The 16229-nt window shown below is 31.7% G+C and overlaps 1 protein-coding gene across 8 annotated transcripts in view; it reads left to right on the plus strand.

Annotated features, from left to right (window-relative positions):
* LOC126881421 (mucin-17-like) overlaps positions 1-16229 on the plus strand; it is a 440757-nt gene that overhangs the window by 380320 nt on the left and 44208 nt on the right. For 4 of the 8 annotated variants that reach the window (XR_007696844.1, XM_050645687.1, XM_050645688.1 and 1 more), the window contains exons 9-10: positions 1334-3184; positions 6847-7527. Coding sequence is in view for 7 of the 8 variants with exons in the window: in XM_050645687.1 (XP_050501644.1) it covers positions 1334-3184; positions 6847-7527 (2532 nt within the window). In the remaining variant the exon portion in view is untranslated. The remainder of the gene's footprint in view (positions 1-1333; positions 3185-6846; positions 7528-16229) is intronic. The other 4 variants (XM_050645690.1, XM_050645691.1, XM_050645692.1 and 1 more) reach the window with 4 other exon arrangements.

Here is a 16229-nt window from a genome sequence, read left to right on the forward strand (position 1 = left end):
GGGTGTCTTCATCTTAAATGCGACACACTGTAGATAAGAATGTTCAACAGATGATTTTCTTGAAAGTACTTTCTCTTTAAAATGAGCTTTTCTAAATTAAAAAATGTTTATAAACAAAAAAGTTATTGCAAATTAAACACAAAAGTAAGCATTTTCTCAATGGTTTATAATTATTAAAATACACAATAAAAGTATTTAAAACATATTTAATACAGGGTGGGCCAAAAAAAAGAGTCTACCTCGGTATTTGGCAGTAGTTATTGGATTTTAAGGAAAGTCTGAAGCGGGTCTATTTTTATTTTTATATTGCAATTTTTTGGCACATATTTAATACTAGTGACGTCATCCATCAGAGCGCGATGACGTAATCGATGATTTTTTTAAATGGGCATATGGGTCATGTTATAGCTCATTTCAAAGGGTGTTGAATTCTCTATTCAGTAATGTCAACAGTTATATCATTGTCTATACAGGGCGATCAAAAAATATTTTTCGAATTAAATTAATTGACGCAAAAAGAAGAATGTATGTAATCTATTTAGCTCAAAATACATTGTACTGCTCTGTCAGAAAATAGAAAAAATGTTTATTTCACAAGTAAACATTTCTTTTCGCTTAAATTAAATCACCAACAGCCTCCCACCTACCTCTTGACCGTTTGAACATTTAATTTTGAGCGAAAAGCAATGTTTATTTTGTCAAATAGACATCTTTTTATATTTGCTGATAGCAATAGAATGTATTTTGAGTTAAATAAATTACACACATTCTTCTTTTTGCGTCAATTAATTTAATTCAAAAATTATTTTTTGGCCACCCTGTATAAATAATGATATTATTGTTTATATTACTGAGTAGATAATTAAACATCCTTTCAAATGAGCTACCACACGACCCGTATTCCCATTTAAAAAATCATCGATTACGTCATCAAGCCCAGACGGATGACGTCACTAGTATGAAATAAAAAATTGTAATTTAAAAATAAAAATCGACCTGTTTCGGCATTTTCCTAAAATCTAAGAACTGTTGCCAAATATCGAGGTGGACTCTTTTCTTTGGCCCATCCTTTATATAAGGCTGAAAACAATATCTAATTACAAATTTTTATATTTGGTATATAAAAATACATTTGAATATGCCATAATATAGCTCGGCTAGGTATCTACTTAAAAGCCAACATTCCCTACTTATACCTAAGTACAACTTTTATTGAAATTATTTTAATTTTATATCAAAATAAAAGAAACAAAATTTGTAATCCATGAAAACATCTATAGATTTTATTAGAAACTGATTGTTGGCAAACAAGTAACAAAATTTCTTTCTCAAGGTTAATGATGGCACCACCGAAAAGACAGTCTCCATTATTGAACGAATAATAAATTCAATCAGCGCAAGATCCACCACCCCGCCATCTTCGGGCACCCCTTTTAGTAGTACAGCATCGACAACAGAATCCCCATCAGCGATATTAAAATTATCGCCAAAAAAATCTAGACAGACTGATTTAACAGATTCGTCAAAAACAACAGAATCTAATGACACCGTTCCGTTTACAACGGAAAATCCCACGACAATAATAGAGAAGATATTAAGTTCCCTTAATGCTATTCAAGCTACAGATATTACGAGTGCCGGGCAAGTAGGTATCGATTTCAATACTTTGACCTCTTTCACTACCACGCCTGTATCTAGTGTGACTAAGTCTTCCACTAGCAGACCACTTCTTGCACCTAGTAGCACTACAATCTTTCCACTTAGTATTTTAGATGAACTTTCTGAGGAAAATAAGCAGAAAGAAACTGTACGTAAATTGTTGGATCTCTTAAATGGTTTGGTATCACCGCAACAACAAGAAGTTGTTGTTACTCCAAAATATGTAAATAATAGAACTCCTGGTAGAGGACCTTTTGTTTCTACTACTTTCTTTCCTTTATCAACTGCATCTCCTGAGTTGACTACTGCACCCACTGTCTCATCTTCCACTAGCACTGAACAGATATCTTCTAATTTTATTTTATCTGAAAATACTTCTCCTCAAATTGTTTCTGAAATACCTAATACAACTGAAACAACAGTTACCATCTCCACTTCCACTGAAGTAATTCCTACAGTTGATTCTCAATCTACTACATCTTTGGAAGAATTAGCATCTACAGAAAGTGCAACATCAAATACGGAGATTGTTAATAGTTCTGTAAATACTATAATAGAAAATATTGCTACTAATAGCGATTCTCCTTCTACTATTGGAACTACTACAGAAAACTTTACTCCATCGATTCCTGCTGGCACTGAATTCGGTACTATCCCTATAGACGTTAGTAGTTTCTTTACTACATTCACCACGCCATCTTCTTTCCAAAGATTTGAAGTGAGTCCTGGAAGTGTTTCTGTTTTTTCTGCTAACGACCTTTCTCTTAACACAGTAACATTAGAAGATATTATTTCCACTACTGTAGTAAATATAGCTGGTAGATCCAATTTTGATAACGCAGCTACTACTACAAGTGCCACTACTAAAGAAGCTACTAAAGAAAATACATTAGAGATCACAACTGTGGGAATAACTACTGAACCTTCACCTCAAACCAGCAGTGATTCTATGTCAACTAGTACTGAAATTGTAAATAGTAGTAATTCTACGTCAAGTATTACTGAAACTGTGAACTCTACTGATCCTATGTCTAGTAGTACTGAAACTTTGAGTAGTAGTGGTCCTATGTCAAGTAGTACTGAATCTATGAGTAGTGGTTCTATGTCAAATAGTACTGATGCTTTGAACAGTAGTGGGTATATGTCAAGTAGTACTGAAACTGTAAATAACACTCAAACTAATGGTACCAGATCCAGTAAAAAACTAAATTTCATTCAAGAACCTGTACAGAATAGAATCGATACATCAACTCCTGACTACTTCATCTTTGCTGTACTTAACAATAACACTATCTTACGTAAGAGGCCAAAGGTAGAACCTAATGCTCCATTTTATGTTATTGGTGTGTATCCTAACAACACTGTCGTAAAGAAATTCCCAAATGGAACTGAGGTTCCCATGGATATGATAATAAGGGTAAGGGGATTCGATACACGTGAAAACCCTCCACCTTTGCCAGAAATAACCAGTAACCAAGTAACAAGCGACCTTGGAAGCTCCCCGGAAAATATAAATATAAACACGGTACTTCTTGTCGATAACTTTTTTGGGTATTGGAGCTTCTTCGGCTTCAAAATCATCTCTTGAGTTTATATTTGTTCACTTTGCTTCACACACGCGCACAATTTACAGTCTTGTAAATAATGATAAAGTAGTTTCATTTGCATGTTAGTAGGTGATGGTGACATGAATACACATTCGCAAAAAGGCTGTAAAGATATACTAAAACAAAAATATATTCTTCTACATGTTAAACCGTTAAATGAGATGATAAATGTAACAATTTTTGATAATATTTTTAACAATACAGGGTGTTTCACTGGGAAACGGAAATACCTTATTAGTGAATAGAGATCACTGAGGCGGTTCTAGATATACCACATTTATTGTCCCACCGATTATATAACCGAGTTACAGGATGTTTTATCGATTTTGCCCATTTCGTTCTGAATCAATAACTTTAGAACCACTTTGTCTATTCCTTTGATATTCATGTCTCATTTAGAAACCAAACGACCCCACTACTAATCACAAGAAAAATACAGATCCGGATTAACAACAACTTTAAAATCATTGTAACCTTCAAAAACCCCGTGTATATTAAAATGTTTAAATTAGTTTTCATATTTGAAAGGAGTACAAAAAACTGTGTTTATAGGTTCGTTTCAATTTGTTGCGCACACAATTTAATGACTTTAATTTTGAAATTAAGTATATTGAAATTTTTGAAAACTCTGAGATTAAAAATTAGGTATTATTAACTTTTGATAATAAATTATTAAATTTAATGAATAAATACTATTTTTACTACTACTTATTTTAAAAATAATCAATACTTATTTACTATATTGGAACGACCCAGTTGCTAATCCCAAGAAAAAAGGAGCAGATTAATAAAAAAATATAAATAATTGTGACCTTCTAACAACAACCTCTATATTAAAATGTTCAAAATCCGTTTGCACATTTGAAAAGAGCACAAAAGACTAAGTTTATTGGTTCGCTTAAATTTTTTGCGCAGACAATTTAATGACATTAATTTGAAAATTGTATCGAATGTTTTGTTAGAGTTTTCAAAGTTCTTACAAATTTCGACATTATGTTATTTCAAAATTAAAGTAATTTAATTGTCTGCGCAAAAAATGGAAGCGAACCATTAAAATTAGTTTTTTGTGATATTTTCAAGGGTGCACAAACACTCTGTATATTGAAAATTTCAATATACAGAGTGTTGTGTCAAGGTCACATTGTCAATCCGGACATGGATTTTTATTGTGATTACTAAGTGGGTAATAATTTACAATGTAATAAATGAGTATTATTTATTTTTAAAATGAGTAGGTGTTTATTTATTAATTTTAATAATTTATTATTGATGGTATAATGATCGTTTAAGGATTTAAGGATAAATATCATATAAGGAGCATTTAATGATGGTTATTATGAAACGAGTAGGAGAGATACGAAACGAGCCGCCTAGCGGTTGAAGCGTACGAGCTTCATAATGATAATTAAATGCAAGTTGTATACAAGATTTTTTCAATGATCATTCACAACAAAAATGTATTCAAGCTTATTAATTTTGTAACGCAAACAAATTAAATAGTTTGTCAGTTTGACAGTTTGTTTACATATTGAGAACTGTCAAAGGGTATGTATTTGACTCGCCATTGGTCACTGCGCGTGTGCCACCTTCATTGCGAATACGATATCGCGATTCTATTGGTTAAAAATCTGTATCGTAATGAAAACCTTTATCATAATGAAGTTCATTATGATACAGGTAGTGAAAGCATAATAATTGATATATATATATATATATATATATATATATATATATATATATATATATATATATATATATTTAAAAACATAAGATGTAGATCCTTGAAACACACTCAGTGAACCAAAGATCCAAGGTTATTGGTTTAACGACCACTCGTACGAAATCAAATAGATGAAATAGAGAATGTGGAAAAATCCCCTTACGAACAATTCACACATCCACCATTTCGGGCTGGGAAAAATTTTTCGAATAGAATCAAAGATCCAAACACCAGTTCTTAGAAATGTGTTTCGCCCTCTTCAACCTCTCTGGGCTCGTCGGTAAAGACAAGAGGTTGAATATCTTTAGACACATTCTAATCAAAAAACAACATTCGAGACCTAGACATAGAAGGTGCGTAAGTCTACGGCAAATCCGACAATGACAGTCTCAAGTTTTAATTCCCTAATTACTTAAAGTAAGTAAAATATATGTTTAAAAACATAAGATGTAGATCCTTGAAACACACTCAGTGAACCAAAGATCCAAGGTTATTGGTTTAACGACCACTCGTACGAAATCAAATAGATGAAATAGAGAATGTGGAAAAATCCCCTTACGAACAATATAAATCAAATAGATTGGTCAAATTTAGAACTAAATTATTAAATCATATTTTTTATCATGAATTGTAAAAATTAAAACATTGAAACTTGAAAACCATTAGGATAAAGATTTTTTTAGATATTTTATGTTTTGTAGAAATGTCAAATTAAGGAACAAACCTCACGTTCTAATCCTGACGAAGCAAATAAATTTTGCGAAAGCTTGATTATAACACAGAGTTTCTCTTACCCTGCCCCTTAGAAATAAATGACTGCAACCTCAATAAAAAACTAAAGTCTATATATATATATATATATATATATATATATATATATATATATATATATATATATTTAAAAACATGAGATGTAGATCCTTATATTTTTTTTTTTTATATATATATATATATATATATATATATATATATATATATATATATATATATATATATATATATTATAGTATGAGAATAGAAAAAAGTTAATAATACCTGCTTTTGAATCTCAGAGATATTAAAAATTTCAAAATAATTTCAAAATGAAAGTCATTGTATAGGGCTTTTCATCGATTGTCATTTGTTTCGAGCTTCTGTCATGTGTCACATAATATTAATATATCTACGTCATACGTCTTTGGTCTGTATCATTGGTATATACCAATAACTTATGTCGTAGATATATTAATATTATGTGACACATGACAGAAGCTCGAAACAAATGACTGTGAATGAAAAGCCCTATTGTCTGCGCAAAAAATTGAAGTGGTAGGTTTATATTGTTTCAATGTCACAATGAATTTATTAGATTTTTTGCGGATCTGGATTTTTCTTGTGATTAGTAGTTGGGTCGTTTGGGTTCTAAATGAGACATATTATTATGAGTAACAAAAAAATATCAAAAAAATATACAAGGTTGCTCTAAAGTTATGGATCCAGAAAAAATGGTCCAAATAGATAATACATCCTCTAACTCGGTTATAAAAATCGCCGAGTGACGTCTATTCACCATTCAAGTATTTATGTTTCCCAATGAAGCATCCTGTAGGAATAAATAATATGTATTGTTAATCTGTATATATCAAATTTTTCATGTTTAGAATATATTTTTATATATTGTACATATGCATCTAAACTCGAGTGATAAAATATTGAAATGGTAATTAGTCCTAAACTTTTTTAATTATTAAGAACTCTGCAGACTATACATAGAGTGTCGTACCTTGTGACCATTTCTTTATTTTTAACATTAATCCATTTCACCGCAAAAAGGAAGTGGGACTCTAATTTATCTTAGTCAATTATTTGTACATTTTTTAGGATGATCAGAATACTATTCCTTCTGTAGATGTGAAATCAAATAGAGTAGCTGCCAGCACAACTCAAGCGACTACCTCCTCTACAAAAGCACAAACTACCATAACCCAATCTCCTATTACCACTACAGAAGCGAAAAGTAGAACTACTTTGTCCGAAATTAGCACCACTACACCACCTATAACTTCTACCTCTACCGTAACACCAAGTAACACACAAACTACTATTATGTCTAAAGCAGAACCCACAACTATTCCTTCGACTATACCTTTAGAAACCTCAAACACCTCGTCTCTTCCTTTCAGCACAGAACAAAGTAGTACTACTTCAACTTCCACTTTACCTTCTACTACTGTCTTGAATTCTAACACCGTTACTTTACCTCAAGATAGTATTAATGCCAGCACATTGGATCTAGAAAGCACAAAATTAACTGCCACTGAAAGTAGTACCAATACTCTAAGCACAAGTGACTCTAGCACGGCTGAACCTGATTTGGTGGTAGTAGAATCTATTACTGTTCTTAGTACTACTATGGGAAGTAATAGTGTCCCTCCGACGTTCCCAACGCTATCTGAAATCTTGAACGACAAAACTTTAGAGGCTTTCAATGAGATTGTTAGTAATAGCGACCAAGTAAACACGAATATTTCTAACCAGACTGACAATGGTCGGGTGAGCAAGGTAAGGAGAAAATGTTGCACATACTAAAATATATTAATCCGCAAAAAGTTTGTTTAATAAAAATTTATATTTATATTATAAATTTAATTTATATTTATATTTAATTTATATTTATATAGTTTATTTAACTCTATCTTTTTCATCCTTCTATGTTGGAGAAAGTAAACACAACCTACATCTTATGGATTTCAGTTTGAAGTTTTTTATCAGTTTCTATGATTTTTAAAATAAAAAATGTATTTCTGTTACTAATTCTTCTGTTTCAATACCCTGTCAAGATGAAATCTCATGCTCATCTGAATTATGTATACTGGGTTGGAATAAAGTATGGAACCAAGCAGATATCTTTGAAACTAAAAGAACAATATTTATGAAACTTTGCATGCAAGTACAATGACGCAAAATGCATCTGTTTCCATATTTTTTGTTACTACTCCACTTCCGGTTTCACCGGAAATAACCTTAATTTATTTAATTTAAATGGAACACCCTGTACATTTTTGCGGATTTTAAAATAACTTGTTATTTTTAATTCATACATATCAAATTTGGTAGAAAAAATTTGTTAAAAAGTGTCTGTAGATAATTTTTTGTATTAATACAACGTAGTAGGAAATAAACGAGTACAATCCACACCGTAGACTAAAATTGTTGTTTACATGCACTGTATGACTTATTTGAATTTAGTATATATAGTAGGTAAAACTGTTACTGAACTAATTGAGAGAAATAAGTTGTATTAAAAATGGTTCATTTAAGTGAAAAAGATCGTATTGAAATATTAATGATAATCGGTTATGGTGAATTTTCATTTTTTGGAAGTAAATTTTCCAAATCGATGGATTGGACGTAGAGGATTCATAGAGTGGCCCGCTCGTTCTCCGGACCTTAACCCGTTAGATTTTTTTCTTTGTTATCTCGTTAGGTCTAAAATCACGCGTTTACGTTAGGCGACAAACATGCTGGCAGGATTTGAGACAAAGAATAATTGAAGACACGAGTGGATGAAGGTGCTATGTTACAAAATTTAGATTTTGAGAAAATTAAGGTTAAAGTTTTTCATTGTAAACTTTTCTCACATTCACTTTTATTAGGTAAAAACTTTTCTATGTCGTTACTAGTATATGGAATATGTTATTCACGGAAAAAAATATCAACAAAAAAAAATGTGTCTTACCAAAATTTGAAAAAAACAGTACATAACACCTTCATCCACTGTATAATTCTAAAGAAATTAAAACAACTACTGTTTTATGGAAGAATCATGTATTAAAGAAAAACTTATCTAATCAGCTAACAAGATGTTATTGCTTAATATAAGGTAATAACAGTAATATAACGTAATACATTATTTTTTTTCTAAGATTGGTTCATAGAAATATCGATATTCTGGTTTTACAAACTTAAGCTGTTCTTGGAGATTTTTTCTTTTTTCTTCAGAGATAGTTCCATATTTCTCCCGAATTCTTTCGATTTCAATATTCTCTGGCGCTGCTGTTCTATTCTTATTTTGAAGAATATTTACTTTTCTAAAAGGAACTGTTTCGTCATATGATTCTTTATACAAATAGGAATCATACTCTTCCACTCTTATCCATTTAATACCGTCTCCAAATCTGACTGTTTCATTTAGTTCGTCCTTTTTTCTGTTAGTAAGATGAAGTTTTTGCGGTAGATCAGCAATCCTTCTAAAGTGTTGAGCCATGTCGATGACTTGATTTTTTCGGCTAGCCTTTGAAATTATTTCCCGGTACGTATCTGCTACATATACCGTGTCGTGTTTTCGTAAAACCTTCTCGATTCTTCCGAAGTCTCTGTCACAATCTAAGTAAGTATGGCCAACCTCAGGAAACTTGTGGTCAATACAACGGAAGTATCCCTTCAAAATAAGATACTGATAAAGGCAAATCATGTGGAAGTTCTTGTTCTGGCCCGCACATGAATCGGACCAGATGATCAGATAATCCTTTTTGGTGATGCTTTCGTCGACTTCAATATATCTGAGTAGAGAACTGCATATTTCTGCACTTCCTCTGTTTGCAAGATCTTCGGTCCAGGTACAAAAACATGCTTTGTCTAGGCCTTTTGTAGTAATATGCACCCCAAAATTATAAAACCACATTTGCCTAAGGTAAAATGCTTTGGACGTTGTTATTTTTGGCAGTGGCATTGTTTGTTGCATATCGATTGTAATATAGACCAAGTTGTCTGAATCTTTTGCTTTTTCCTTGTCAACTTTGAGCGCTTTAGTTGATGCTGTGTAGTTTTCTTTATGTCCATCGTTAGATTCACCTCCATCACAGATACTACACGTATCACTTTTCGGATACCCAAATGATAAATTAAACTCTCGCGAAAAAATGTTGGAATATGAACATTTTTTAATTCTAAATTTTCCAGGAAGTTGTGCCAGATTACATTCCTCAAGATAGAACTCATACATTTTGCTCACATTTAGTAGGGGAGAAAGATATTTTTTATGAGGATTTCTATTTCTGGAATAGTGCGACTCTTCGACAGGAAATTTATTTATGTGCTCTATCACAAAATCCCTAACATCTTGGCCTATTGGAGTGCTTACCTCTGCGATCTGGAGGAGGTGCTGCTACACTACTATTTATACGATTCTTTATAACATCAAGTTTTTTTCTGCCTATTTGGTATAGAGCGCATAACGCTTCTTTGCACACCTTTACGGTAAATCCATTTTTTGTAACGTTATACGTATATGACGCAGTTTTATGTTTAACAGCATCTTTTCTTTCCCTCAACACTGGTTTTTTAATGATTGATTTAAATAGTAAAGCATTTTTTGCATTAATATCAAGTCTATAAAATTCATCCAAAAATGCCTTCCTGTCATCTGCTGAAAATTTAGTGCTACAAGAAAATCTACAGCCTTGTCTACAAAGAATACCTTTTTCTGGCTCCTTTCTTGGAACGGGAATGTTTTTGTAAGACAAATATTCTTCACCTTTTGCTCTATCTAAAGCTGCTTTGTGTTTCTTCCACGTATTTGGATCTCGTTTTCGTTTTTTGGAAACTTTTGCTGTCGTTGAAAAAATCTTTTGCTTTCTTTGTTTTTCATTTTCTTGGTCAACCTCGTTAGACCCGTTAGAAGGATTAATTATAGGCTTTTGAATAATCCCGCTTCCTTCTTTGTCTCCAGAAATGAATGTACCTCCAACAAGGTTTTTTACATGACTGTGGTCCGCTCTTTCTTCGTCCTCCGTGACACTAGTTCCTGAAGAACTGCTTCCTTCATTACTCGGAAAGTATTCAGCATCACCACTGCTGTCTGACAAGAATGGTTGGGTCCCCTCCAAATCTGAAAATAAAAACAGCTATTTACTTATACTTATATTTTAATTCTTCCTAATTATTATTGTTTAAAAATTACTTTTGAAAAGATAGGGGAATCCCCGGAGCAATCAAGTGTAAATATTTATAACAGATGATAGTTGGGTTATGTATTTCAACCAGCTCATTTACACTTTTATATAAATATTATGATCTAAATACCTATTGCCCAAAATATAATAAAACTTAATTATTTCATAACAACAGGATTGCACTTACCTGTTACATTTGAAATTTCAATGTTGAGGTTAGAACTTGCTGTGAATTCATTTTCATCATTTGGCAAATTTTGTTCACAGTTTATTTGTTCCTGCACTAGTTTTAACATTTGTTTACCTCTGGAACTCATTATAAATGTTAACTAGCATTAATATTATGATATTACTGCAAAAAACTGTAACAATGACACAGAACACGTGCGCGCAATACCAACTCACCAAGTAAAACAAAATGGCCAGTGAGTGGATGAAGGGGTTATGTGTGTCACTTAACACCATCATTCATATGACGAAGGTATACAAAATATTACATGAATGTGGATGAAGGTATTTTGTGCCTATAACACCTTCTTCCATTATTCACTGGAAAATAATGTAACATAACTCCTTCATCCTTTAAAAAACCTAGACTTCTGTTACGAATCTTAGAATTCTAATGTGGCCACGTGATAAACAGGTACATAACACCTTCATCCATACAAAAAAACCGTTTTTAGAAAAATGTTACATAGCACCTTCATCCACTCGTGTCTTCAATTGATGAATGTGAACTAATACGTCGAGAAATCTTGCAAAAAGTGACTCACGAATTTATTTACAAACTTGCACATTGTCAGGAGGTGAACAGCAAACATCTTCAACATTTGAAATTATCTTTTTTTATTTTTAATATCATTGGTCTAACGTAAATAAGTTAACCTATTTTTTAATTGTAAAGAGATTTATTTCTTGTTTTAATAGGTTTTCCTTCCAAACTTGGTATGTATGAATTAAAAATAACAAGTTCTTTTAAAATCTGCAAAAATATACAGGGTGTCCCAGACTAATTTATCCACGCTATATCTCTTAAACGAATACAGATTTTCAAATGGGACAAAAAGTGGTCTATTCTACTTGTAATATACTTTAATATGGCGTATAACAAAATCATCCCCTAAATATTCATCCCTTAGTTACAACCCCTAACTTTAATTTTTTTAATAGCACCCCGTATATATATTTTTTATAGTTTTGGATGTGGTCTTCTATCGTCTATTCAACACATTTTTTTAAAACAAAATCGGTTTGTAAATAACCAAGAAAATATCAGTTTAGTTTTGTTAATTATGTGTCCCAGACAAATTTTTCCAGGCTATATTTCGTAAACGAATAGAGATTTTCGAGTGGGACAAAAACTGATCTATTACATTTGTAATACACTTTAATATGGTATAGAAAAAAAATTATCCCCTAAATATTCATCCCTTAGTTACAACCCCTAATTTATTTTTTTTAATAGCGCCCTGTAAGTTAGGGAGGAATATTTAGGGGATCAATTTTTTCTACGCCATATAAAAGTGTATTACAAATGAAATAGATCCGTTTTTGTCCCATTCGAAAATCTCTATTCTTTTAAGAAATATAGCCTGGATAAATTAGTCTGGGACACACAATTAACAAAAATAAACTGATAGTTTCTTGGTTATTTACGAACCGATTTTATTTTTAAAAATGTGTTGAATAGACGATAAAAGACCACATCCAAAACTATAAAAAAATTTACAGGGTGCTATTAAAAAAATTAAAGTTAGGGGTTGTAACTAAGGGATGAATATTTAGGGGATGATTTTTTTTGTACGCCATATTAAAGGGTACTGCAAGTAGAATATATCATTTTTTGTCCCATTCGAAAATCTCTATTCGTTTAAGAGATATAGCGTGGGTAAATTAGTCTGGGACACCCTGTATAGGGTGTCCCATTTAAAGTAAATAAGTTGAGGGTATTTCCGGTGAAACCGGAAGTGGAGTAGTAACAAAAATATTTCAACAGATGCCTTTTGCGTCACTGTACTTGCATGCAAAGTTTCATAAATATTGTTCTTTTCGTTTCAAAGATATTTGCTTGGTTCCATACTTTATCCCAACTCTGTTAATAAAAATCGTAACAAAAACTATGATATCGTCAGTCGTCAGCAACATAAATATTCCTTTAATTGCTAATTTATATCTCCTTCTTCAACTTATCGCACCTTGTGTAGCATATGGGCGATTGCATTTCAATCACAGCAGTTTACGAGATAATGACAAGTATGTTTATTGTTTAGTATTCGTATGCTGGCCTTTCCGTTCGGTATATTTTTGCTTTCTAGTGCTAGCTTTGGTGTTTCCTTCCATATTTGGTTTCTTTTTCTGTCCTCTCTGCTTCTTCCTATTTCATCTGTTTTGCAGGTATCACGTTCTTATTTCTTCTTCTTTTTGTATAGACATGACTCTTTCTGTTTTGTTTTCAATGTAACTCAAGTAAGTTGTCGTTCCATCGTTTTCGTGGTCTTCTCACTTACTATTGGAGACATCTTGCATCTCCGTCGTATATCTGTACTTGTAGCTCTGCCGCATAGTATCTTACAATCGATTTTTCGAAGGATTTTATCTCCGCTGTTTGGTCAGGTTGTGTTTCTGACTGTTTGGTAAATTCTGCCTTTCGTTTCTTCTTCGATATTTTTATTTCTCCATATTCCGTAGCTATATAGTGTGATGCTAAGATATTTAAACTTCATCACTTGTTCTATTATCTGACCCTCCAGCTCTAATTTACACCTTATTGGACTTGCTCTTATAACAATGCGTTTTGTCTTTTTTGGAGAATGGAGAGATTAATATATTAAATTTTCTGAGGACTACATTAAATTGATGCAGCATACGTTGTAAGTCATCCTCACTGTGAGAAATTTTAAATAGTATTGCATCGTCTGCATAGCAGATTATTTTAAGTTGTTTTTCTCCATCTTGGTATCCCTTTTTACTTTTTATTTTTTTATTATTAATTTCATCCATAATCTCGTTGAACAACAAAGGACTCATGGAATTCCCTTATCGTATCCCATTTCCAGCTTTAATTGGGTCAGTTAGTTCGTCTATAACGTTTACTTTTATTGAGTTGTTTTTTAGATGTTTTTTTTTATTTCTTAAAACACTTATTACAGATTAATTACGTTTACTTTTGTGTAATCGTGTTTTTAATTTAACTTACGTTCTGTCTAACATAATTATAAACAAACTTTTTGTTTTTCATTTTTTACGAATAACGTCGTACACATATTATACTGTGCGTGCGTAAAGTATGAAAAAATAACGATATCTGTGACACGTATGATATAGCAACAAAATGTTATACAGTTGGTTATGTATATTCTGTCCCACATCACTGTGTATATTAGACGATTCAGCAATTTTGACGTTGCCAAATATGAGATATGTGGATAATATACGTAATTTTAAATGGGACCACCCGTATATTTTACAATCTCCTGTTAGAGTTTTTTATTGTCGATGTAGCATATTATAATATACCCTACGGCTATATTTATGCCGTAGGTAGGAGGTAGGTTGATTGCCGACGGACAAAACGGCCTCCTTCGGTAACGCCGGGTACTCCGTGTAGCCCGATCAAGGAACACAAAATTTTACGAAAACCTCCAAAAAAATAAAGGAAGGATGAAAATTTGGGAATGGGTAGTTGAAATTGTCTATTATTTTATGAGAAAAAGTTTACAATTCTACATCCCGTCCATTTTACAAAAATTGGGAAATACGGGCTGAAAAATATTTTCTCGTGAGTGAAAAAATATACGTTCAAAATAGGCCCGGAATTGGATAAACTGACTAATTCTAAGTAACTTTTGTTCTATAGAGTTTTTTCAATAAGTCAATACTTTTCGAGTTATTTGCGAGTGAATATGTTCATTTTTAACAAAAAAAAACATGTTTACGGACGGTTTCTCTCAGATAACTTAAAATATTAGTACTCTAGCGAAAAAACATTCTTAGTAAAAATATAGCTTATAAAAAATTGAAAAAATGGTATACGTGCCAGGTCTGCAGACCCAGTATCAGCAGAGTTGTAGCTAATGAAAAGTAGATTCTTCTTCATCAAATTCCAAATCGAATATTTCAATGTGAAATAACCAAAAAACAGAGCTTTTTTCGGGGAAAACTCATTACAACTTTTTTAAAGTGTTTAAAAGAAGGATTGTTTTTGTTTTTTAAAAAAATTTCTAACATTAAAAATAAGTGAGTTACGCTCAAAACATTGTTGGTCCCTTTTATTTTTTGCTACAAAAATCGCGAAAATCGTCCCCTAATTAGCTTTCCAAATAAAATTGGTCGTAACCGCTTCACAGGTTACTTTACTTATGTATTGTTTATATTAACTATAAGTTTCATTGGTTCAAAGTGCTGAGTTTTGAAAAAATTGGGTTTAAAATGAAAAAATTTTTTTATTTAAAAAAAATGGAATTGTTCATGGAATTAACTTAAAAATTATTAGTAATACCAAAATTCTTAAGGGGTAATAAAATGTATGTTTTGCTGTTCTGAATATTTTTCCTTTTTTGTTTTCTTGTTATACTAAAATTGATTATGCTATGCTGTTCAAAATTTGCTTAACTCGTGATTAGTTATCCGTTCAAGCCATTTTAACTACAGCTTTTTCAAAAATAAGCACTTTGAACCGATGAAACTTACAGATCATATAAATAATACAAAGGTGAAGTAACTTGTGAAGTGGTAATGATAAAGTTTATTTGTGATGCTAATTAGGGGGTGATTTTCGCGATTTTTTTACCAAAAAATAAAAGGGACCAACAATATTTTGAGCGTAACTCACTTACTTTTAATGTTACAAGTTTTTTAAAAAACAAATATAATCCTTTTTTAAACACTTTAACAAAATCCACAAGGAAAGAAAAGGTTTCCTGTAGTTGGCTGTATACCATCAATCACAAAAATTGGAATAAATCCTTTGTAAAAGGTATAAAATTTATTAAAATCCCTAAAGGGCTACATCAGAACAAAACGTTTTCGATTTTATTACAAAATCATCATCAGTGTAAGACAGTCTGGATGCTAGCTGAGCCACCAAAGAAATATAGGGGTAATAACCCTTCAAATATAAAATGTATGCTTTACAGATGCATATTTACTTAAAATGCCTTGTGATGGGCAAAAGGCAACAGGAATAATGCCCTAAGGTAAGGTATTTAAATGCCCAACATGTGGGATGCAAAAAAATTTGAGTTTACATTTCGATGACTTTATGGCAACTAAGAGACAACTGAAAAAAAAAAATTGGAATAAATCCTTTGT

This window comes from Diabrotica virgifera, chromosome 3 (genome assembly GCF_917563875.1).
Source record: "Diabrotica virgifera virgifera chromosome 3, PGI_DIABVI_V3a".
NCBI lineage: Eukaryota > Metazoa > Arthropoda > Insecta > Coleoptera > Chrysomelidae > Diabrotica > Diabrotica virgifera.